The sequence below is a fragment of the Mus pahari genome, chromosome 14 (genome assembly GCF_900095145.1).
Source record: "Mus pahari chromosome 14, PAHARI_EIJ_v1.1, whole genome shotgun sequence".
NCBI classification, from domain to species: domain Eukaryota; kingdom Metazoa; phylum Chordata; class Mammalia; order Rodentia; family Muridae; genus Mus; species Mus pahari.
Genome location: NC_034603.1, coordinates 30,164,184 through 30,189,944, shown reverse-complemented (window position 1 = coordinate 30,189,944; position 25,761 = coordinate 30,164,184). Strand labels below are relative to the sequence as shown.

General features: G+C 40.8%; 1 protein-coding gene across 6 annotated transcripts in view; it reads right to left on the bottom strand.

Moving 5' to 3' along the window:
• Window positions 1–25,761, bottom strand: part of Specc1 (sperm antigen with calponin homology and coiled-coil domains 1) — a 267,085-nt gene that overhangs the window by 69,306 nt on the left and 172,018 nt on the right. For 5 of the 6 annotated variants that reach the window (XR_003845145.1, XM_021212939.2, XM_029546076.1 and 2 more), the window contains 5 exons: window positions 22,063–22,270; window positions 18,562–18,635; window positions 18,018–18,196; window positions 5,968–6,113; window positions 4,734–4,834 (listed from right to left, as the gene is read on the bottom strand). Coding sequence is in view for 5 of the 6 variants with exons in the window: in XM_021212939.2 (XP_021068598.1) it covers window positions 4,734–4,834; window positions 5,968–6,113; window positions 18,018–18,196; window positions 18,562–18,635; window positions 22,063–22,270 (708 nt within the window). In the remaining variant the exon portion in view is untranslated. Of the gene's footprint in view, window positions 1–4,733; window positions 4,835–5,967; window positions 6,114–12,419; window positions 12,534–18,017; window positions 18,197–18,561; window positions 18,636–22,062; window positions 22,271–25,761 lie in introns of those variants that run through there. The other variant, XM_021212940.2, reaches the window with a different exon arrangement.

Here is a 25,761-nt window from a genome sequence, read left to right as displayed (position 1 = left end):
GAGAGAGAGAGAGAGAGAGAGAGAGAGAGAGAGAGAGAGAGAGAGAGAGAGGAGAGAGAGAGAAGAGAAGAGAATACACATGAATGAATACTGGCACCTGTATGTCATAATTATGTCAATTTGACATGAGCTAGAGTCACTTAGGAAGAGGGTAGCTCAGTTGAGAAAGTGCTACCACCAGATGAGCCTGTGGGCAAGCCTATAGAGCAGTTTCTTGATGAATGATTGACGTGGGAGGGTCCAACCCATGGAGTGATGCCACTCCTGGGCAGGTGATCCTGGGTTCCATAAGAAAGCAGGCTGAGCAAGCATGGGGAGCAAGCCAGTAAGCAGCACCCTGCTCCCCCCCCCCCAATGTCTGCAAGTTTCCTGCTTTGCCCTGAGTTTCCTCAGTCATGACTACAACCTGTAAGACAAAATAAAATAAACCCTTTCCTCCCCAAGTTAGTCAATGGTGTTTTATGACAGCAATAGTAACCCTAATTAAGACACTGACATAAAGAAAAAGAATGGCAATCACAAGACAATATAGCATGTGGAGAACCACAAAGCTGGTTCTCACCTTCCACCATGGGTTCTTCCACAGCAGATCTTTTTATTCTACCTATTCCTTCTTATTATCTGCACCTCAGCTTAAATATTTTTACTCCCTTGTAGTCAGTCTCTCAAATGTCACTAATAAATGTTTAATTTGTAACTTAATTTATATATTTGAGTCGTTCTTTAAGTCATGTGATTTTTGTTGTTTTAGGGGTTTTTTGTTTGCTTTTTGTATTTGTTTTTTTTGTTTGTTTGTTTGTTTTTGAGACAGGGTTTCTCTGTATAGCCTTGGCTATCCTGGAACTAGCTCTGTAAACCAGCCTAGCCTTGAATCTACTTCTGCCTTGCAAGTGCTGGAATTAAAGGTGTGTACCACCATGTCCAGCCTCATTCATGTAATTTTAATGGGTTCTTTTTTATTGTTGTTGTTTGTGCTGGTATTCACTTTCTTAATCAAATTTATCACTGTTCTTTTAGAATTATGTCTAATAGAATCAATATATGGATCTGCTAAGCCTGTTAGTCTGTTTAGTCTTTCAGTGTCATCTATTCTATGTGCCTGGAATTCTATGAACTGACTAAACAACTCTGTATTTGAAAACAAATATCTATGCCAGGCGGTGGTGGCGCAGCACTCAGGAGGTAGAGGCAGGCACATTTCTGAGTTTAAGACCAGCCTGGTCTACAAATCAAGTTCTAGGACAGCCAGGGCAACACAGAGAAACTCTGTCTTGAGGAAAGGAAAGGAAAGAAGAGGGGAGGGGAGGGTAGCAAGGGAGGAAAGAAGGCAGGCAGGCAGGCAGCTGTAAGGTAAGGTTCCCATAGGAGGTACCTTCCTGAAAAGATTGATTTCTGCTTCTAGGAGGTAGTGAAGGTGGGGGAAGCACTTGGGTTTTAAAACTCAACACATAAGCCAGACATGGTCGTGAATGCCTTTGATTTCAGTACTTGGGAGACAGAGGTAGACCTGTGAACTCAAGGCTAGCCTGATCTACACAAGAAGTTCTAGGCCAGTCAGGGATACACAGTGAAACGCTCTCAAAAGAAAAACACTTCAACAAAGTAAAACGCGTCTATGATACTACAGAAGAATGACTTAATAAGCTAATAGAAAGATATTTAAACCAGGATACAAAAATCTTTAAAGTCATGAAAGAAAACACAGAAAAATGTTCTCTTCAGTGAAAATATTTCAGGAAAAAAAAAACAAAACAAAAATTATCTCTTCATTAAAAGATAATTATGATGTTATAAGATAAAACCATAGCTTAAAAAAGCCAGACATCTTACATTTTTAAACAATATTTTTCTTAAAAATGTAAAGTTCCATGTATGTGTGTGGTATATGCATGAGTACAGGAGCCTATTGAAGAGGCCAGGTACATTAGACTTCTGGAGGTGGAGTTATAGACAGTTGGGAGGCTCCATGTGAGTGTTGGAAATTAAACCCGAGTCCTCTGTAGGAGCAGTAAGTCCACCCGACCACTGAGACGTCTCTCCGGTCCCTAGGAGAAGCACTCTATGTAAAAACAAAGGTCAGGCCGGGCCTGGTGGCACACGCCTTTAACCCCAGCACTCGGAGGCAGAGGCAGGCGGGTTTCCGAGTTCGAGGCCAGCCTGGTCTACATAGTGAGTTCCAGGACAGCCAGGGCTACACAGAGAAACTCTGTCTCGAAAAAACAAAACAAAACAAAACAAGACAAACTAACAAACAAAAAAACCAACAACAAAAAACAAAAGAAAGGTTAAGGAGAATATATCAAAGTGTTTTGGTTTGTTTGGTTTTTTTTGTTTTTGTTTTTGATTTTTTTTTTGGGGGGGGTTGGTTTTTGGAGACAGGGTTTCTCTTTATAGCCCTGGCTGTCCTGGAACTCACTCTGTAGACCAGGCTGGCCTTAAACTCAAAAATCCACCTGCCTCTGCTCCCAAGTGCTGGGATTAAAGGCATGCGCCACCACTGCCTGGCTGAAAGTGTTTTATAAACAGTAAACAACTGCAACACATAGAAAAGTGGTCAGCCCAAACATAAGAACATAAATGGAAGATGAAAAGCAACATTACATAGTCACATATGAAGAAGTGAAACCACAAAAGTGAAACCGAGTCTCACCTCTCCTGCTAAAATCCTTGACAATTGGCACAGAAGTGAAAACTCTTGAGAAATCGCACTTTCTATGTGAAGAACTATATGGAAGGGTAATGCATCTATCAAGTGCTTCAATATGTGAGGACAGAGCCAACCCATCTCTCTTCTTTAGTAACACACTTCCCTTTTTTAGGAAACAATTTCTAGAGTTCTAAGAACTAGCTCCCTCAACTCCACTGCAGTTCCTTTGCTCACTACTCTAAAGACAGGAAAGCTAAAGGGTATGTTTTCTTTTTTTTCTTTTCTTTTCTTTTTTCCTTTCTTTTCTTTTTTTTCTTATAAAGGACAACATTTAATTGGGGTTGACTTTCAGGTCCAGAGATTCAGTCCATTATCATCAAGGTGGGAACATGGCAACATCCAGGCAGGCATGGTGCAGGAGGAGCTGAGAGTTCTACATCGTCATCTGAAGGCTGCTAGGAGAATACCGACTTCCAGGCAGCTAAGATGAGGGTCTTAAAGCCCACACTCACAGTGACACACCTACTCAGGTCACACCTACTCCAATAAGGTCACACTTCCAAATAGTGCCACTCCCTGGGCCAAGCATATACAAACCATCACAGGAGGTGAGGTTATTTCTATTCTTTCTGATCATTGGTCATTAGAAATGCTTTAGAGGGGCTGATGAGATGGTTCAGCGGTTAAGAGCACCGACTGCTCTTCCAAAGATCCTGAGTTCAAATCCCAGCACCCACATGGTGGCTCACAACCACCCATAACAAAATCTGATGCCATCTTCTGGAGTGTACTTACATATAATAAATAAATAAATAAATATTTAAAAAATGCTTTAGAGATCAGCCTCAGCATAAACCCAAATTTGCAGGAAGAACAGACAAACAAGCAAACAGACAGACAAGCCAAACCACACTTGTTTTCAAACTCAATATAGAAGCAAGTGGGGATTCGCTTCCCTTTTGAGTGAGGTACTACAGGGTTAAGTAATTGTTCTATAAGGGTTCTTAAAATGATTACTTAAAAACAGCAACAGTTGAAGTGTAACTTGGAGCCCATGTGGATGAAGTAACTGCAGGGTCTTTGTGATGATGGTTTTGGATCTGAAGCCTGCGCCACTGAGCTCTACTTACTGCATACCTCAAGACCTAAAGACATTGTTTTGTATTTCAATTTCTTTTTTAAAAATTATTTTATTAGATATTTTCTTCATTTACATTTCAAATGCTATCCCAAATGTCCCCTATACCCTCCCCTTGCCCTGCTTCCCTGCCCACTCACTCCTATTTCTTGGCCCTGGGGGTCCCCTGTATGGGGCATATAAAGTTTGCAAGACAAAGGGGCCTCTCTTCCCAACGATGGCCCACTAGGCCATCTTCTGCTATATATGTAGCTAGAGACACGAGCTCTGGGGGTACTGATTAGTTCATATTATTGTTCCACCTATAGGGTTGCAGACCCCTTCAGAGTGCGTTTAAGGGCCAACTTGAGATGTTAGAAAGCCTTTCCCATGAGCTCACCAAGGCTTTAGTCACCTCTTCTAGCCCTTGAAGTACCAACGCCCCTGAACTAAATTCCTTTCTGCTAACTAAAGCAATTTCCAACATTTTGAAATAAATCCTGATGTGCTCTTATACAAAAATAGTTCCTCAAGAGGTCAGAAGTTTGCACAAGGACCTTCACTGTACTGTTTTGTACTAAGTTAAATCCACAATGCCCGAAACAGCCATCAAGAGTGACTAAGTAATTGCATATGATGCAGATGTGGCCTTTAAAAAAGAATGACGATTTCACCAAAGATTAACATTTGAAGTTCCTTCAATACATTCCTTCACTTGATAGACAGAAATTCATTGAGTTCTACTGTGATGTGATTACTGTCACCCATTGCTCTAGGCAGTAAATCTAGTAGTGAGCAAAAAACCAGCCGTCTCTGTTGTTACAGGCCTTCCATTCCAGTACTAGAGTGAAATGAGGACTGAGTGACGTATACCCCGATTTCCCATTCCTGCTGCTTCACAGGCACGCACTCCTATGAGTAAGGAACACCCAAAGGTTACACAAGAGCTGCCTCTGCGGTCTTCTATACCTGCATCGGAGAGACAGCAGCAGCTGGAGCAGTCCTCACTGGGATTCCACTCAGGGGGCTTCTGGGAGTCTTGTGGACAGAAATACTTTGGCCGGTTCCACCTGCAAAGAAGAGATTAGAACATAAATACTTAAATCCAGTTCAAAACTGCATATAATGGGTTTTGATCTGTTTCCCTTTGTTGGCGACTTAAAAATCTCATGATGAGTTGGGTGTGGTGGCACAGGTTAGCCCCAGCACTCAGGAGAGGGACGGAGGTCAGCCTGACCTATTTAGGAAGCTCCAGGACAACCAGGGACACATAGAAAGAACTTGTCTCAAACAAAACAAGACTCCCACATGCTAGGTAGAATGGTTCATTATGCTTTTCTCCTCTGACTACAGCTGGACTGGGAAAAGGAAAGGAGAAGGGTCAGCTGAGTGACAGATGGCTTCAGATGCCAACACTGGAGCAAGAAGAAGGGAATACATGATGAGGTTTCTCTTGGGGAAGCAACAGGAACATTAATCTACAAATCATGATTGATGTATCATGCTCTATCTACAGACTGACTCACTGGGTTTTCCTGCCTCTCGAGATGGTGAGTCTAATCTTAATCTAAGTAATCTGGAAACTATTTTAGCAGAGACAGTCAATTCATCTTAGAATTAGCCACTGCTTCAGTTTTCCAATACAATGCACATTTGTGGCAGTCAAAAAAGGAAGTTATCAAAGCTTCTTCAACACACTATCATGTATATGCTTAAACGATGAGTGTGTAATTGCTTCATGTACGATGCACAGCCACAGGGAAATTGTGAGTCAGTCAGACCATTCCAGAAAAAGCTGGCAAGAAACCCAAGATCAGAAGCAACAGACAGGAAAGCTCACGTCTAAGACCAAATAGAAAAGAGTCTAATAGCACACTGCAAGTGAGGATGTTGAGACTCTTGACAAGGGGGCCGAATACACACAGGGAATGCTCATCTCCTGGAAGATGAAGCTGCTGGCCATCCTTGCTGGTTCTCTGAACACAGAAAGACAGCTCTGAAAAGGATGAAGGGAGGACGACAGCAAGTGGAAGTAGGATGGAGGCTGCCTCAGTATTACCTATGGCCTCACAGGCTTAGCGAGGCTTCCTGCAGAGACCCATGAGCTAGAGAGAGCCCATGGTTCAATCAACTCCTTGGGGCCAGTGTGGCAGGTAGGGTTGGTATGTGGGCTAGGGTGTGAATGTATAGTTCTGTAAAATACCTGAGTTTCCTAAGTCAAATGATTTGATCAGTGACTTTACTGTGGTTGCAGAGTCTGAAGGAGCTGGAGATGTTCTGTTGACATAGACTCCACGCCACCGGCCAGCAGCATCGACCTCTGAGGGCTCTGGCTCTTCATTCACAGGTCTGTATGGCAAAGAGCACATTAAATTGTAAAGGTGGAGGGTGTCCTCAGTGGGGAAAAGACACAGATGGAAGCAAAACCAATGTGGACAAGATAAGCTGGAAGGGATGCCCCAATTTTAATCGTTTTTCTGGATTTTAATAAAGTAAATACTGATCTCAATTTTTTAAATACTTTCTTAGAAGATAGTCAGAAATCATACATTTGTAAACAGAATGTTATCTCTGAGTGAAAAGTACATGACTATCTCTGCGAATGTGAAGAAACGCGAGTGTAATTTAACGTCAGTAACTGCCAGCAGTGTACACAATGGACCGGCCTGTCGGCACGTGCTCCAGTCCAAAGGTGGCACTCAGAGGCTGGAGAGGTGAATCCCAAGACGCTTGCTGGCCAAGGTTTCATATGACTTAAGCTCCCCAACAGAGATTTGGGCCAGAGCCAGAACATGAGGCATTTACTAGGTTGACATGACTGTAACAGGCAAGGTGCTCCTGGGCTAGGAATTGTGGTTGCAGCTTTCTAAATGGGCAGGCAACCTTCTGGTTTAGGGCTCCTGTCATGGTGAAGGCAGTCCGGTTGTGTTGTAACCTCAGAACCCTTTCCTGGAAGCTCAGTCTACAATCTAGTTGATTCAGTTTTCTCAGCAATTCTGTAAGTTATTTAACGCTTTTCTGCCTAAGCCAACTGATTACATACACCAGTCCTTCTTGAAATGCTGTTTTCCCTCTGAGAGTAAAAATGGAAATTCTGTGCTAAGCTTCCATTCTCATACAAATGTTCTTCTCTACGCTGTGTGGTTTCTAAACACCAGCAGACTCACAGGGGACAGGTCATATGATTCATTTCTCCAAGGCTTCCTTATCTAGAGGATTTTAGGATGTCATTTAATCTTCCTGTGAATGAGCCAAGATGAGAACTCCCAACCTCCCTGTTGGTAAATCACTGCACTTTTTATTATATCATATTGCCACAGCTGTTGTGCAAGATGACTAATTTATGAGAAAGGCTCAAACAGAGAATATTTCTGGAAATATACTTAATAAGGTCAGTGAAGGTTTAAAATATTTCCCGATTTTTTTTTAAACTAATCTAGCTACACATAAGCTCCTACAATTCAAAATACTTGTCTTTAATTCTTCTACTGCTCTATAATCAACACAAATAGGCTAAACTTAAATGAGACAAAATTAAAGCACTTATATCACACTTGACTATACAGCCCTTCTTTTTGAGTGGAAAAAAAAATCAATAACTGAAAATTTCCTTGGGAGAAACTAGCAAGCATTTCAGAAATGGACTTTTTTGTTTCTTGCTTTTGTTTTTTTTAAAGTAATTTCTAGTGACTTGCTGCAAAGAGGGAGTTGTAGTGCCTCCTGCCTTGCATTACATGGTGTATAATCAGATGATTAGGCCAGCGTGATCGTGTGACCTGTGGCTCCAGATACTTAGGAGCCAACCGAAAATTACTTGAGCCCAGGACTGAGGCCAGGCTGGGCAAATGGGAAGATTCCATATCAAATAAGAAAATAAATACAGGAATTAAATAAAACAGAAAAATTAGCTGGTGGGTATGGAATAAGAAAATGAAGCCAGGTTAAGAGTGTATCATGACTGCTAAAGTGTTTCCATGTTAACTCTACTTGGCAATGGTCACATCATATCTCTGATATGCTTTCACAGTTGGTAGATTATTTGTAAAGAGGAGTGGTCCCATCAACCATATGCTTAAACCTGATAAGCTGAAACAATGGACTAAAGCCCGTCTCCAGGCTTCTCACAGTGTCACTGCAGGCTTCCGTGACTCCCCTCTACCCATCTAGCTTCCAGACTTCAACTCAGCTCACTGAAGTTTTGTTCTCCTTTATGTACTGACTCAGTTCCTTTGCACATTCTTTGCTCTTGCCTGGGATGGCAAAATAATAAAACTATTAATGTTTTAAACAAATCTAAAAGGAGTTTGTTACTCTTATTATAAGAAAAAAATATGGGCCACCCACCCATCTCCAAAATTTTAACCCAGAATTGCTCCTGTCTAAAGGAAATACAGGGACAAAGCATGAAGCAGAGACTGAAGGAAAGGCCATCCAGAGACTGCCCCAGATCCATCCCATATGCAGCCACCAAACCAGACACTATTGCTGATGCCAAGAAGTACTTGCTGATAGGAGCTTGATATATCTGTCTCCTGAGAGGCTCTGCCAGAGTCTGACCAATACAGATGCGGATGCGCCCAGCCAACCATTGAACTGAGCAATGAACCCAATGAACACAATGGAGGAGTTCAGGGAAGGACTGAAGGAGCTGAAAGGGTTTGCAACCTCATAGGAAGAACAGTATCAACCAACTAGACTGGCCCCCTCCCCTAGAGCTCCCAAAAATTAAACTACCAACCCAAGAGCACACATGGAGGGACCCATGGCTCCAGCTACATATGTAGCAGAGAATGGCCTTATCTAGCATTAATGGAGGGGGAGGCCCTTGTTCCTGTGAAGGCTTGATGCCCCAGTGTAGGGGAATGCTAGGGCTGTGAGGCAGGAGTGTATGGATGGGAGGGAGAGCAGCCCCTTAGAAGCAGGAGAAAGGAGATGGGATAGGGAATTTGCAGAGGGAAAACCAGGAAAGTGGTTAACACTTGAGATGTAAATAAATAAAATATCCAATAAAAAAAAGAGAAAAAATGAAGTATTTTATTTCAAGCATCAAATATTGTCTGCTGAAATTCGCTTTCTAATTTTGGTACTAGCATACAGAACAAGAGAAAAAAATCAAATAAAATGGTAACTTAAACACATCTTACTTTCTAAATCCCATCAAGAAGAACCAAATCAGTCAAGCATTTTCCATCAGCAATGGAAACTAAAGAAGGGTACCATTTCCTTAGCTTAAACTGTAATCCTAGTATTCAGGAATCAGAGTCAGAGTCAGGCAGACAGATCTCTATGAATTTGAGGAGAGCTTGGTCTACATAGTGAGTTCTAGACCAGTCAGGGCTACATAGTGCGATCAAGTCTGAAAAAGAAGACAAACTTTTAAGGCTCTCTGCTACATAGAATGTGTATCTATATAAGTGGGAGGGGTACCAAGGGCTTTCCCCCAGTTCCCTTACAAAGAGACTAAGACAGGGGTCTACCTTGCTAGTATCCTCTACCCTACAGGGCCAGGGCTGGAGAGGAGCATAAAGCCAAAAGCATCAGGGATATGAGCAATCTCTGAGCTGTCCATAGGAGGATCCTGGCACAGGTCAGGACATGCCATGGGCTGTATCTGACAGGGACAATGACTAAGCAAAAGCAGACCTAGAAATGTGACTTCCATATCCAGGTTTCTCCAGAGAAGAAACTACAAGCCAAGGAATATTCCCCACAAGGCAGAGTCTCACTGTGTAGCCCTAGCTGCCCTGGAACGAACTATGTAAACCAGACTGGCCTCCAAATCATAGCAATCCACCTGCCTCTGCTTCCTGAGTTCTAGGAATAAAGGTGTGCACCACCAACACTCAGCAGGGATTTCTCTTACTGGGTACCTTCTCCCATTGCATACTATTTGAACTTAAAATTACTTTGAGAGCTTTCCTTCTAGTTAATGATACAGTCAATGATTTAAAGAATCAGTAGGCAAAGTGGTACATCCAGGCGTAATCTACAGATACTCAGGACAAAGGTCAGGCCCTGATATACTCGTAGCTATTTAAACAAGAGTTTGGGATGAACAGAACAGCCCTTCACATAAAAACATAAAAATGAAAGAAAAAAAAACTTAAAAGTTCTCATCTATAAAAATACTTCATAAAATAAGAATCACATTTAGGAGAGAATAGTCCTTCATAAGTTTTTTGAAGGAAAGAGGCATTTGATAGTATCAACCTTAAAATTTCATAAAACAGAAAAAAAGATGAAATAAGACAATTTTCCTTACTGACTTTTTTTAGGGGGTAGGAGGAGGGAAATAATAGTCCTGGCTGGCCTCAAACTTACTGGGTAAGTAAGGATAAGTACAAATTCTAGATCCTCTAGTTCTCAAGGGTAGAATTTACAAGCATATACTACCATGGCAAGCAAGCTGTTAATTTTAAATGAAAGACTGAACTTAAATAGGCACACGCACACACACACACACACACACACACACACACACAATACAATAACCCCATTAAAATATTCTGAAGCAGAGCTAACTCAAAAGAATATGAAAGGAGGGGCATATTTGGAAAGGCCTCCCTGAGCACAGGAAGCACAGATGAAATAAACAACAGGAAGTGACATTTCCATTCAGTAGGAAATGTTTATTATTCTGTTCATTATTCTGGTAATAAATGATTCTGGCTTGACTGGCTATGCATATGGAAGAAAAAGGACTGTATGCTACATCAGATTCAGTAAATACAGGGGGAATCAAATGACTGGGTGTAAACATCTACATGTGTGTAAAGTAAAGAAAACTTAATAGAGTATTTACAAATACTGGAGTAGAAAAAAAACTTAAACACAAATAAAACCCCCAGAAACAAAGGAAAATACAATCAGATTCTATTATACGAAGGTATTAAGGGTTTGACATAGTGGAGTGCATACTATACAGGTAATCTCAAGGTTCCATTCTCAGCCTTGTAAAACAAAAGTTCTGAAATTATAATGAAGCAAAAGTTTCAAACAAAATTCATACGAGCCCTCTAGAAAGGCAACCAGTGATTAAAATTCAAACCACAGACTCTTCTAAATAACATTTATTTAGCATATCATAAACACATGTGAAAACATTCAATAGTACCCAGAGGAAAGACAGATTGATACATAACTGCAAATATCTCTGTGCACTTGAAATTGAAGTTGCATTTTTCTCTTTGTTTATATATCAAAAAATTTGGCACACAAATTTTAAGTCATCTTAGAATTCTCAATCTAAAGAAAAGGTCTTTCAGAACACAAATTATAGTCCTATTTAGACAAGCCCAGCTAGTTTCTACATGATTTTTACAGAAGATATCAATGTCTTTTCTTTCTTATTTCAAGCTAAATCTGTGCTCTCAAAGTCAATACCTCAAAATGTCTTCCTGAGTTTAAGAATAATCCCCAGTCTTAATTTTTCTTTTATTAGAGATTAACTCATATCTTCTAGAACGATGTAGCTAGAAACCCTACATGGATACACTGGAACTGTCCCTCACAAGAGGAGCCTGGTACATTTTCACTGAGCTGCCCTCATATGAGACAAAAGGTAGGTTTTCATTGGAGTTGTCCTCACATGGGAAGTACAGTAGGTCGATCTTCTCTGGCGCCGTCTCTCACAGGAGACGTGCAGTAGGTTTTTGCCTGATGGGTTTGCTGAGTCAGATACAGGTCTTCACATATATATATACACACATTTCCAAAAGTCAAATCACTTCCTGCATTTCAGGCCACTGTGAGCTGTGTGCTTCTGCAGTGAAAGTCTTTAAGTTTCCAGGGTGAGTTTCATTTGTGAGGCTTTTGTTGTAAGTTGTTCTTCATTAGTTTGTTGGGTTTCTACTGACATTGTCACCAAACTATATCCTTTATCATCAACCAAATGTGCTCATAGTTAGCTCAACAGAGACTCTAGAAACAAACCAAAGCTTAGGGGCAGGTTCAAATGAGGTAATGAAATGAGACCGCAGCTCTAAGAAGGCTCAAGGAAGCCTCAATGTTAGGAGCAGATCTTTAACTTCTCTGGCCTAAGGCACCACACAGATGGCTTCTTATTTTGCTGCAAGTAGCTTGAATTCCAAGATTGTTGAATATTATGTTTAAGTGGGTAGCAGAAAAGTAAATACCGGAAAGCAGAGCCCAGATGGGCTGCTTCATCAGTACCTGGGGCTTGCTATGCCACTATTCTCTTTATGGATTCTAGTTACATATGAAAACTTTTTTTCACAAGACTTGTATTTTGTTTTTCAGAATTTCATTTTATTCTCCATAGAGAGAGAGAAAGAAAGGGAGAGAGGGAAAAAAGGGAGAAAGGGAGGGAGGGAGGGAGGGGAGAGAGAGAGAGAGAGAGAGAGGAGAGAGGAGGGAGGAGAGAGGGAGGGAGGAGAGAGGAGGGAGGAGGGAAGAGGGAAGAGGGAAGAGGGAAGAGGGAAGAGGGAAGAGGGAAGAGGAAAGAGAGAAGAGAGAAGAGAGAAGAGAGAAGAGAGAAGAGAGAACTGAATTTTCTGAGAAAAAAAGAGGGAAATGGTTTTGACTGTGTAAGCTGACTCCAAGGTGAAGGAGGAAACTAGAGAAACTTTGGTTGTGATGACTCTGTGGGGGATAGGGAATGGCATAGGAGACAAGTGAGCTCTTTACACAGTGGTAATCTCCTCTACAGATTTCCCCCTTTCATATAGAAATGGCAGTAGTTTCCAATCATGGCAAGGGCTGGGCTCTTTCTTCCACCAAATGCTCTGCTAGCTGACAGAGACCATGGAGCTGTGAAGATAGAAATGGGAGGGAAGGCTGGTAAAGGAGTTATATAAGCCAATGGGATCTTTGTTTACAAACACAAGTGCTACCAGCTTATCTGCCTCACGGGAAGGAACTAATACCCACAATACAGCCATGTTTACATTTTGATTGCTGCAAAACAATTTTTGGAAGCCAATGCTTTTTGGACTGAGCAAAAAGCAAAAACTCCAAAATGCCACTACTCTGCTCCTTCCCCGGAACTTCTCCACAAACTGTCCTGGAGAAGTGGGGATGCACATCAGCCCCTGACATTTGCAGAGTTTTGTGCTTCCCTCCATCATCAATGCCAAGAGTAAAACAAAAAGATTTCTTTTTACTATTCTAGCCTAAGAAGTCTAAAGACTCAAGGAAGAGCATACCTATATTTTCCCCAAACAGGGAGAAAGGTATTTGTAGCCCTTTAGATTATAGACTCGGCTAGGGTATTAGCTCAGTGACAGAGCACTTGTGTAGCATGTACAAGGTCCTAGGGTTTGATCCTCAGAATCACACATACAGATTTAAACATTATAGGCTTATATATCTAGCGTCATAACTGTATTTAACTATGAAAACATATGCAAGTGACTAAATTATGCTTGATGAGAAGACCATAGGAGATGTCCAATTTCTACTTTAAGGGCCAAATGAAATGCCTGTGGGCCCAGTAATGCTAAAGTAAATAAGAAACTGCTTAGGAATTTCTATGAGAACTGATCTTTCCTCCAAGACCAGGGATTCAGTGTCACAGCTGAGTTTCAAGTGACATCTTTGCTATCTAAGAACATTATTCCTCTATCATAGGCACATCTTATCTAGCAGAAGCTAGAGAAAGAACACATGCTGTGTTGCTCTGAAATGTTAGAGCTTTAAGGACAGGGCAGCACAGGCATACACAACGGACATTAGCACACAGAGCAGATGTTCACACTTAGTTAAAAGCCAGCTCCAGCAGGTCTGTATGGGACAGGTCACCATGCTTCACTTAGTGGGGACAGCATATGCACTGAGGACAATGTGTGATCCAGGGGGAAATGCAAGGATCAACACATAGAAGCAGAAGGATTTTATTTTGGAAGTTAATGCTGTTAATCAGCAGCAAATATTTAGTGTTTCTAATAGGTTCTTTTTTATAAAGATGTCTCCCATGGGTGCCTATTGATACTATTATGATAAATACTGTAAGAATGAAGCATGTCATCCTAAAAATAATTCCTGCTATTATTCATGACTCCTGTACATGTATTGGTCATCATCAATACCTTTTGTTAGAAGTGCTGTATGTGGCCCCACAGAATCCACATGCTGAGATGCCTATGTTCCTACATTTCCCTGTATCTGTTGAAATCTACGAAACAGATTGATTGATTGATTGATTGATTTGGGATTAAACCCTGGACTTGGTACATGCTAAGCAAGCAGTGAACCGCTGAGGTACATCCTATCCCAGAGACGTGATTTTTTAATTAAACGAGTTTTTATTTTAATGTCTCTTAACTATCTAGGGAAAGAGCCATAACTGAGAAAGTTCTATCTTATACTTTTCTTAATTTTTATGTCCAGTAAAATAGAACATTTTCATGTTTATTAATAAAAATATATCAGCATGTTTAAATTCTGGGAGAAAAATATCAGGTCTGGAAGTAAGAGCTAACATTTGGAGATGGTTATCCTTAAAGTTCCAAGGACTGCATGGGAGAGATGGCAGGACTAGCTCTTGGGTTTCTGACTCAACAGAGAAAGGTCAGCTGACCAACCAGCCTCAGAATGGGAGAACCTGAAAGCACATAGTCATGGTTCCTAATCTAAACAGAGAGTAGAGCTACACAGGGAAGAGGGCAGTGCCAGCTGGTTGCAAGACTGAGAGTTTAGAAAGATGGAGTTTATTCTCCATGACTTCGCATAGTCCTCTTTATAGTTCATGCAACTTTTGTATTTATGATTGACTGTTGCTGTTAGAATTCATGCATGAATAGTCACAACTGCTTTATCTTATGAATTAAACCCTTTGACATCATAAAAAAGAATAAACTAACATCCAACTATCAGTATTAAGCTACATGGGGACATTTATGCATATATATGTATGTATATGTGCTGTATGTAATGTGTTTACATATATACATGTATGTATATGTATATATATATATATATATATATATATATATATATATATATATGTGTGTGTGTGTGTGTGTGTATTCACACACACATTTGAGGAGTAGCTGTATGTGGTATATGAATATACCCATGTGCAGGTGTGCTTACCTGTGCTTGTATGTTCAGAGGCCAAAGATGTCAAGTGCTTTTCTCTATTGCTCTCTGCCTTATTCTATAAGACAGGATCTTTAAATGAACCTGAAGACTGCCACTGAACTCCTGGCATCTACCTGACTACAACTTCCCAAGACCAGGGTACAGGCATTTGTCCCCATGACCAGCTTTTTTACATAGTTTCTGGGAATTCAAATTCAGGCTCTCACCCTTACAAAGCAAGCATACTTACCCACCAAGCCATTTTTCTAGGCCCCACTTTTTTATGTTTCCCCCCAAGACAGAGTTTTTCTCTGTATAACCCTGGCTGTCCTAGAATGTGCTCTGTAGACCAAGCTGACTTTGAACTCTGCCTCCTGAGTGCTGGGATTAAAGGCATGAGCCACCCCCCCCAGGCTTTTTTGTTTGTTTGTTTTGAATTATGAAAATATTTGACCAACTTCATTCTTTGACGATCCAGGTTTTTGTCTGTTGTTTGTTTTTGTTTTTAAGATAGGGTCTTGTCTACATCATGCTGGCCTCAAACTCACTATGAAGTCAGGGATGGTCTTGAACTACCCATCCTCTGTCTCTACCTCCCAAGTGATAGGATTACAGCTATCCCCTAGCATACCTGTCAATTCCCTGAATAAGATCAACTATTCTGATTCTAAAATAAAAACATAATATGGCATGTGCCTATAGTTCTAAAAACTTGGGAAGATGAGGTAGGAGAATTACTTGAGTTCAAAACAAAACACTCTCAAAGCATTCAAAGCATAATAATAATAATAATAATAATAATAATAATAATAATAATAATAATCCCACACATCTGAAAATGTACTGGGACTAAAGGTAGGGTTAAATTGTATCCCACTTTGTTCTGTACTTCTGTCCAGACTCCTCGTTTGCTTACCTATCGGCTGACTCTATGTGATTCCTTTAAATGCCTGCTTACACAGAATCAGAGTATGGACTGCAAGCCCCATGTTACAGTCATGCTGCATTTGGATATTCTTGTCTTGTCTCAGCTGTGCTTGCAGGAACTCATCAGAGAACCCTCTGCAAGTTCTCTGGCTGTTATTTCCTTCATGAGTAACCCTAGGGTTCTTATGATATGACTGTCAACGTCAAAATGAAATAAATATCAGGCAAGAACTTGTTCCACCATGAAATCACTAAGTTGTTTCAGGAGCTTTAAGGCTTTGGGTTGGTTTCCATTTTTGCTCATATGGTAGGTTTAGGAAGAAGCTGAGTTACCAGCCAGTAATTTTCAAAAAGTCAATTCTTCAAGGAGGCCACTTGTGAGAAGTATAAAATCCAGTAAGAACCTATCAGCAGCAGTTGTCCCATGTCTTGCCAAATGGCAGGCAAACACTTAAGCGGAATGCTTTCCAGTAACACGTCCACTCTGATTGTTGTCAGTTCTAAAGTTTTGAAAGGTCTTATGATTTGAGTTGCTAGATTTGAGTGGTTGGCTTAAAATGTTCAGGAAAATAAAAATTGGTACATGCATTTAAAAGAAAAATGAAGGAGACAGAATGTAGCACATAGAGCCCTACACTTTCAGGACACAGGTGAAGGTTTCCCATTACCTCAGAGTTTCAGCAGGGATCTGTGAACCTACGCAGGAAACGCAACATCTTGTACAATAATCTATGCACAGTCACCACAGAAATGTAGAGCCTGTCTTTTATAAAACGATAATTTTTAAAATAATACAAGTAGCAAGCAATGCAAGTTATGGCTTGGATCCTCTTCCAAAGGCATAGAATGTGTAAGCGCTACAGACAGACAATGAAAGCAGGCACAAAGGCAAATAGAGGACCCTGTGATCATCTCAGTAGGGGACATCAGAAACCTTCATTTCCTATTCCCCTTGTGACTAACACAAAACAAAACAACAACAACAACAAAATCCCAGAACTATCGTGTTCTTTGGTGTCCAGAAAATAAAGCTGGACTATGAAATAATGGTCATGACTTTCCAAGACTACATGAATCCTTCTCTAGACAAACAAAGGAACAAGCCATGACTGTAACAGATTTGATAGACAATATAAAAGACTTCTAAGAAACAAAATTGTGAGAAGATCACTGATCAGACCCTAAGGCTCAGAAACAAAACAAGCAGCCCTTCTAATCCTGGAATACAAAGATTAGGCAACTTCCATAGACTAATATTAAGAACCCACTAAATTTGACTTTAAAAGACAGTATTTTATACTTGAAAATATTTAGAAATTTAAAATAATTTCTGAACACTCAAAATTCTTAAAGCTCCCATTAGGGGAAGATACCACATTACTGGATGTCACAAATGCTGTAGATAATCTGTAAATCTGTAAATTTCACTTCAATTTTAAATTTTATTGATCTTATGGGTATGAGTATTTAGTCTGCATGCATGCCTGGCATCCTCTGAGACCAGAAGAGGGTATAAGATCTCCCCTGGGACTGGAGTTACAGATGGCTATGATCCACCATGTAGTTGGCTAGCAATCAAACCTGGGTCCTCTGAAGAGAGCAGCCAGAACTCTGAACTGCTAAGCCATCTCTCCAGCTTGAATTTTATATACCAATCAACTTAAAGTTTGCTTTAGGAACACCTTCCTCTTAAACATGATTGGGCAAATATATTGTGAGGCACCTGATATGGAGGCTAGGAATAAAGTTTAGTGAACTCACTATGTAACTGAGGAACACTTGAACTCCTAACTTTCCTGCCTATCTTCTAAGAGCTGGGATTACAGGTATCAGGCACCACTGGATCCAGCAGACACATGACTTTTGTTGCTTCTTTGTTTTTGTTTATGGCAGGGATGTAAGGTAGCTTGGACTCCCTATTTAGACCTTGCTGGTCTCACGCTTCCTTCTATCCTTGTGCCTCTACCCCTGAAATGCCTCTACCTTTTTGAAATAGCCCATGAGATCAGAAATCAAGAAGCATATCCCTGGGCTGGTAGGAATGGATCCTTTATCTGATGGCAGTTTTCCTCCATAAAGTCATTTTAGCTTCTCCTGATGTATGAGACCTCAGCAAGTTATTATTTATGAGTGTGTTCTATGCTGATAAAGACTAAAGTCTAACAGGTGCCCCTTCTTTAAACCCATGAGAACAGTTGGCTATGTTTTTTTTTTCCTTCACAAGAAGCAAAGCACTAACTATGTGCCCATTTGATTCACATAAGTGTGGCTCTTCCTGTGACCCACCTGCTGTGGCCCTGTATGTCCCCAAGCTCCTTCTGCAGCCTGGCATTTTTCTCTTCCTCCTCCAGCAACCTCCTCTTCACAGTGCGTAGTTCCTGCTGAGCCTCACACTTGATGTCGTTGGCCACTACCACTGCAGTCTGCAGGTCTGCCTGGAACCGCCTCCATTCTTCTGTTTCCTCCTGAAAAGGACAGACTCCATGTTGCCTCAGACACTAGGTAAGTGTGCTGGGGTCTCTATGTAGGGGTTTCTGAAGCTTAGTTCCTGAAGAATCAGTCATTAAGAAGCTTAAGCAGAAATGGTGCCTCACTACTTGAAAGAGGCACAAGAGTTGATGGCACAGAGATTTTTGTAACTAAAAATTGAATGATTGCTTTAGTTTCATTGCCTGCCAGAAAAAAAAAATGTATGGCACAGGTTATAGCTTGGAGATGTTCGGGAAAAGCTGGCTGGAAAGTTTAACAGGGTACCTTCTCAACGTTTCCAACCTAAGACAGGGATACTGTCCAGTAAGATGCTAGAAGAGACTCCTGGTCTGCGGCTTACCTTTATCTGTTTTGTTAGCGTCTTTAATTGCCGCTCTAGGTCTGACTTCTGCTCTTCCAGCTTGATCACACTGCCTAAAAGGAAATGAGTTAGGCAGAGTTACAAAGATGAAGGGCTCCTGCAGCAGGTAAGCTGAGACAGCAGGCTTAAAACCCATCCCACTACAGTAAGTTGTGTTGTAAGGACTCTAAAGACAGAACTAGAAGCAGTCCTCCAAGACAGGAAACCAAAGGACATGACATTGGTTCTTACTTAGGTTATAACCCCAGAAGGTAAGCTGTACACACACTCGTGAGGATGTTTCCACAATCATGGGAAGTACACCCTTGCCTTGGGCCTCCCCAGCAGTCACACAACCTTCCCGAACAGTCTTTATTACTGAGATTCAGATGGCTTTGGTGTAAAAGAAGATTCTCCTGATTATTACTCCTGTGACTTTGAAACCAGTCTCTAGCATCACCATTCTTAGCCACAGTTAACTCTGAGAGCCATGTATGGCAGATATGTAAGCATAAGCTCTCGACCCACGGCCCAGAATCCCCGACAACAGCCAGGATCTGGGCCCACATAGATTAGAACAACTCCAAGGTGGCACACCCACCTCTTCCTAATTAAGAACCAATTCTGTCCCTTGCTCTCCCTGCCTCCAGTTCTCTCTACATTGCAACCAGAGCCATTTAAATTTAAGTATCAATATGCTAATCACCAAGCAAAAATTCCTAGTAGTTGTCTATTAAGGATATGAATCAAAACCAGGCATAGTGGTACATACTTTTAATCCTAGTACCTGAGTCACAAAGTGACTTTGTCAAAAAAAAAAGGAGAGGAGAGGAGAGGAGAGGAGAGGAGAAGAGGGGAGGAGAGGGAAGGGAAGGGGAGGGGGGAAGGCTGGGGAGGATATGAATCAAATCTCCAGGGAAGGTTAGAATGTACAGTTACATCCTGCCCCAGAGGGTGTTCTGAATCAGCTTGTGGGGCCTGGGGATTTGCATTTAGGGACAATGTCACAGAGTAAGAAGTCCTCTCCTTTATTTCTTCTTGTTTTGTTTGTCTTTCAAGAAGTTCACGGCAGGAAGGGATTAATCTAAGGCTGGTTTTGAGTGTCACTGTCTTCCTGACACAAATATACTTTAATAATACCTTAATATCCCTGTCAGGAGTTTAAGAGCTTCTCAGAAGACGGTCTGTGTTATTTTCAGTCTCAGATATATTACGATATAATCACTAGATTCAGGCCTGAAATTTGCTCTGGACATTAATTATACACTTGTTTTCTTGGTGTGTCTGGGCTGATTTTTAGGGATTTAGGGACAATACAACCTCCACTGTGCTAAATCACAAAGCAAAACAAAACAGGGCTTGTCCCCTTTGACCTTGTTCTTTACTAAGAGGGTGCTATGTTTGGAGACAGGCCATGGCCAGATATTTAATTGCACTCTCAAGAAGTACTATTGAACCTGGGTGACACTGAGTGTCACTGCTCTACAGTCCATGACAAAGGCAACGAACAACGGGCACTGTCACTCTGGTATTAGTCAATTAATCCAGCCACAGAGCACACAATCAGCTCCCCTCATAGAAACCACTGTGCTCAATCAACAAGTGAATACTGAGCTGTCGCTCCCCACGGAAACGCAGTGTTGGATTCGTATATGCTTCTGGTCACAGTTTTCACTGTCTAAAATGCTATTTGCACACCAGAATCCTTGTTCCATATGCATCAGGACGCCTTTTTTTCCCTCTCTACTTTTTGCAATACTGAATTGGTATTTTAAACATTTTTCTGTAGCTTTCTGACCTATGCAACCTTTCTTGCCTGCAAGCATCCTTTCCCTCATGCCTAATCAGTGTATAATGACAGAATTTACTGTTCCGCTGGCCCTGGGTTAGGTTACAGCGAATCTGTTTTGTCTCTGGCATTGTTACACTACTGTCCAGGACACTGTCAACTACTGATCTTCATTCCATGAATCTCCAAAGTTCCTTGCTTTCCCATCCTTTTCATAGCTTCAACATCAGTGAAAATGGACCACTGTGCATAACCGGTGTCTCCCCAGCACTTTTCAAAGAAGCCTAATGTCAGGATGGGAGAATGACCGTCTCCTCTGTGTGGATACTGGACTACTGTCTGACACTGAACTCATGTTCACAATCACGAAAGCTCAGGCCTGACCAATGTTATCTAACACACCTATTTCTTTCTTTCTTTTTTTTTTTTTTTTAGTTTTTCAAGACAGGGTTTCTCTATGTAGCCCTGGCTGTCTTAAACTCACTTTGTAAACCAGGCTGGCCTCGAACTCAGAAATCCACCTGCCTCTGCTTCCCGAGTGCTGGGACTAAAGGCGTGCGCCACCATGGCCCGGCTTTAACACACCTATTTCTGTAGATACCATCACAGCCTTCTGCACTTAGGGAGAGTAGACAGCACTTCAGCATCATATCTGGGAACATTTCAAATAAAAATCATGAAAAAAAAAGTACAAGAGTGTTTTCTTTTGTTTTTAAATAGGATTGTATGTTAAAAAACCACTTGCAGGTTGGAGGGATAGCTCAGTGGGTAAAACACACACTACCAAGCCTGGTGACTGAGTCTGATCCCTGGGAACCATGTGGTAGAAGGAAAGAACCAATACCCACAAGCTGTTCTCCCACCTCCACACCCAAAATAAATAAAAGGTAAAAAACAAATATTTTTAAAGAAAAAAGAGATACTTGTACACATCATCACAATTCAGACCAGAAAGTAGAGGTGTCCTGAGCTTCAGCTCTGCAAGAAAATAGGTTTTTTTGACTTTCTCTGACTTTTCACCTCTTTCCATTTTTTTCCCCAAACCAGGAAGGTGTTGTAAGCACCAATCTAGGGATACAAGTATATTCATTCTAGTGAGCTGGTGAATTGGTGAATTCAGGAATGCAGAATCTGTGAGTACCAAGGCTGGCTGTACAAGATAGAAAACTTCTCAGGCAACTAAGCTAATCTTAGTAATTAGTGCCCTACAAATCTTTTTTTTTTTTTTTAATCTTTTGTTACAAAAACAAAACTCACTAGGTGTGATATTTGATAAGGTTGATTTAGACAAAACAAAGGAAGTTTAATCTCTTAAAAAAATGTCTTTCCCCATTCAAGGCAGTGAGTTCCTAAAGCCATCTACTGATGTGTCTTTGGAAACCAAGCAAGATATGAGAGATCCCATATCCTGCAATCACTGGGACACGCTGGACTTGACCACAGGCACAATGGTTTGTTTTACTCTGAGTAGATCACTTAGCTCTCATCCATCAGACAGTGAGGGCTGCACAGCTAGGTACATCTAACACTTCCCGAATGCACTGCCTCTTTCAAGAGTTGTGGTCATCTCAGAGGTTACTGCTTGTTTCTTAAGTGCTGTTCTCTTAGGGAGGTGACACAGGGCTCACAAGACAGGCTCCTCGGACACCCTGGCCACCAAACATCCTTAGAAACTCCTTTGTTGCACCCTTTTCAGGCTTGACTTCACTTACTTTCCAGCTCACTGATGAGTTGATTATTGTGTAACTTGACGGCACGATGCTGTTCTACCTGGTCTTCCAATTCAAATATGGTTTCTTTCATGTCTTTGATTTCTGCATCACTTTCTGAAGCTTTCTCTTGTAATTTTAGGCTGGTTCTGCTCAGCTGTTCTGCTTGATGATCACAGACTTCTTTCAGGTAAGAATAATCTTTCTCCATCTAGAGAAAAAGGAATATTGTGTCAGTTTAACAGAAAAAAAACAAAAAATTAAAAAAACAAAACAAAACATAAAAACCACTCTCACAGGTCGATAGAAGACTTGCTGGATGCCCTGGCATACGCCACTCCTTGCTGTTCTTTAGTCTGGGCACAGCCAAGGCTATAAATGTTAAGAGATGCACAATGTGTCCAAAGGGCTGGATGCTGTGCCCCCTTTTATAAGCACAAAGCAAGGGACTCCTAGAATAGGCAACTCTTTCCCTTTCCAGGGCAGAACAGGAAATCATGAAAATCTGGCCACTCTTCCCATTCTCTGCAGAGCAGCACCCTCTGCTGGTGAGATTCAATATTCCTGAAGCCTGAGCTACAGATAGATCTCAACCTTCGAAGAATAAAACATGCAACATAAAAATCTGAATATTCTGGAAACAGAAAATCCTCCCATTAATTTCACCTGCTCAACTTTAATTACACACAAAGAAACAAGATAATGATGCACTTGATCTTAACAATTAAAGTTTGCCATATTTGCTGAATCTTTTAATTCAATAAAATGTGTAATGCCTCAACTTTTCTTTCCATTTCAGCAAGTAACAGACATTGTTCTAAAGTTGGTGTGTGATCATTCCGTGAAGAGTTTCCCATGCTTATTACATATATGTATAAGTCCTTGATAATATATAGACTTGTACAGGTATTACAAAACTTTACATAATTGGTTGTGTGTGTGTGTTGATTTGGAAGTATTGCACTGCAGGATGTAATATGCATTTGTCTTATACTGACAATACTTACTATGCTATTTTAACATAATTTTAAATGTTAGTACATGCAGACTGATATATATTACAACAGATTATGTGTGTATGTGGTATATGTATCTTGATATGTATGTGGGCAAGTGTGTGGGTGCATGTGTTTGTACAAATGTATGGTGGTTAGATTTTGATATCAGCGTTTTCCTTGATCACTCTCCATGATAGATACAGAGGTAAGAGCTCTCACTTGAACTCAGAGCTAACTTATTCAGCTAGTCTAGCTAGTTGGTTTGCTATAGGAAGTTCCTGTCTCTACCTCTTGAGTACTAAGATTATAGGCAAGCTATCATGCCTACCCCGCATTTACCTGGGTGCTAGGGATTCAAATTCTGGTCCTCATACTTACACATGCCCACATACATGTGAAAGTGCATCTACCACAAATACAAATAACCTGTTGTAATATGTATCAATCTGCATATGTGAACATTTAAAGTTATGTTAAAATAGTATAATAAGCACTGTCTAGTACATAGAATCATCCACTGAGCCATCTACTAGTTGGCACTACATTATTTTAATTACCATATACTGGAAATCCACTGCCTGTAAACCCCACTTTATTATTATAAAAACTGCTACAATAAACACTGCCCCTTTTCTATAGCAATTTAACTGACATTAATAAGTAGGTTTCCAGGCAATATAAACTTGATATGCAATAGATTTCTTTCTATTTTTTTTTAAGTGTGGGGTCTTTGCATCCAATAATTTTTTTTCCCAGTTGCAGTTCTGACTGAGGTCGCTATAGGAATAGGGATCTGGTCAGTTTTATTCACAACAGTACACAGAACCCTCTGCACATGCACAGTGCTAGGCATGGAGAAAGTACTTAATGTGCATTTGATGAATGGACGAATAAAACAGTACAAGGTGATCCTGTGATGTTTTCCACTTGGGAAGGTGGGATAGATGGACAGGTGAATGGATGGATGAGTATACGAAGAACAACCCCAGGACTAACAAATCATGAAACCTGAGCTAAGGGTCTGCGCTGATATTTAAAAGTTGCACTTCAGTTACAAAAGCGTACGGCTCTGCAATGTGCATACATATCACTGCAGGTTGCTGTCAAAATGGAAAGCTGTGGAAGTGTACCAAAATGGCATAGGGCACAGAATCTGAAGCTAAATGCCAAGATTTAAATTCCAATTCTACCAAATCAAGATCTGTGGGTTGTTTTTTATTTTATTTTATGATTGCTATTTGGACAGAGTCTCTTTATGTAACTTAAGCTGGTTAAGTACTCAAAACTGAAGTTCTGCTTCAGCTCCCTAGTCCTGGGATTACAGCATGCAGCACCATACATAGCTGAACCTTGTATTCTTTTAATTCCTTTGCCTCAGTTTCCTTATTTGAACAATGGAGGAGGTTTAATGAAATAATGTATTTACAGTTTATCAGTGACTGGTACAGTTTAACTTTGCCTTACATAGTAACTACTCAATAAAAGCTACTTCCTTCTTCCAGAATAGCCTCATGTCTTATGCATAAGTAAGACATAATAATGTGAATCACAGTAGTTGGCTGATGGAAAAGCCTATAAGTCTTCTATCTTATCAATGATTACTTTATAATACATAGAAAATTACTTTTTTATAAGATGAGACACATTCTATTTTTTTCTTTTTTAAAAGATTTACAGATGATTGTGGTACACTGTGTAGGTGCTGGGAACCAAACCCAGGTATTCTGGAAGAGCTTAACCCCTGAGTCATCTCTCCAGCCCTGAAGCTCTACATTTTAGATGTTAGAAAGCAAATGTCTAGAAGGCAGCATTGGAAGGTAAATTTTGAGTCTTATGGACTCATGGCTGGACTCCTCAGGCAGAAGCATGTCACCTGGAGCCCAGAAACATGCAAAGGACGAGCAAGAAATACTATGGGCATCGAGTAAAACTGGGCACTATTACAAGGAAAGCGGCCAAGCATCCTGAATGAGTCTCTGAGTGCAGCTGAGACTGATGACCCTCAGAGGCTCTGGTTTTATTTCCTATACATCATGATCATGAGCACCAAGGAGTGGCATGCATCGGGAGGGGACAGAAGTGCAGAGTGTCAGAGCTGGTGAGCCTACAAATCATATCTTGCTCCATATCTACCTAGTTCTGGCTGTCCTGGAGCTCACTATTTAAACCTGGCAGAGCCACGTGCCTCTACCTCCAAAGGGCAGGGATTAAAGGCCTATGCCACTAAACCCAGTCAAAAAACTTTGTTTTTTAAAAGAGTTTTGTCATTTCATCTCATAGGGACAGTGTTATTATTTTCCAGTTATATTCATTTTATAAATTAACAAACATATATAGGGAAATTATTCAAAAAGAAGAGTGTGGGCTGGAGACATGGCCCAGAGCACATACGGTTTCTCCAAAGGACCTGATTTTGGTTCCCAGAACCCACACTGGGTGGCAACTGTAGCTCCAAGGGATCTGATGCCCTATTCTGGCCTCCACAGGCACATTCACACAAGTGGCATATCCACACACAAACATAAATAAACAATTTTAGAAAATTCAGTAACCAAACAGCAGAGAACAAAGCCCTGTATTGATGACCACCGGAGTTCTAAAATGCCCTTTTACACTTGCTCCACTATGTTCATAGCAGCCTTATTTATAATAGCCAGAAGCTGGAAAGAACCCAGATGTCCCTCAATAGAGGAATGGATACAGA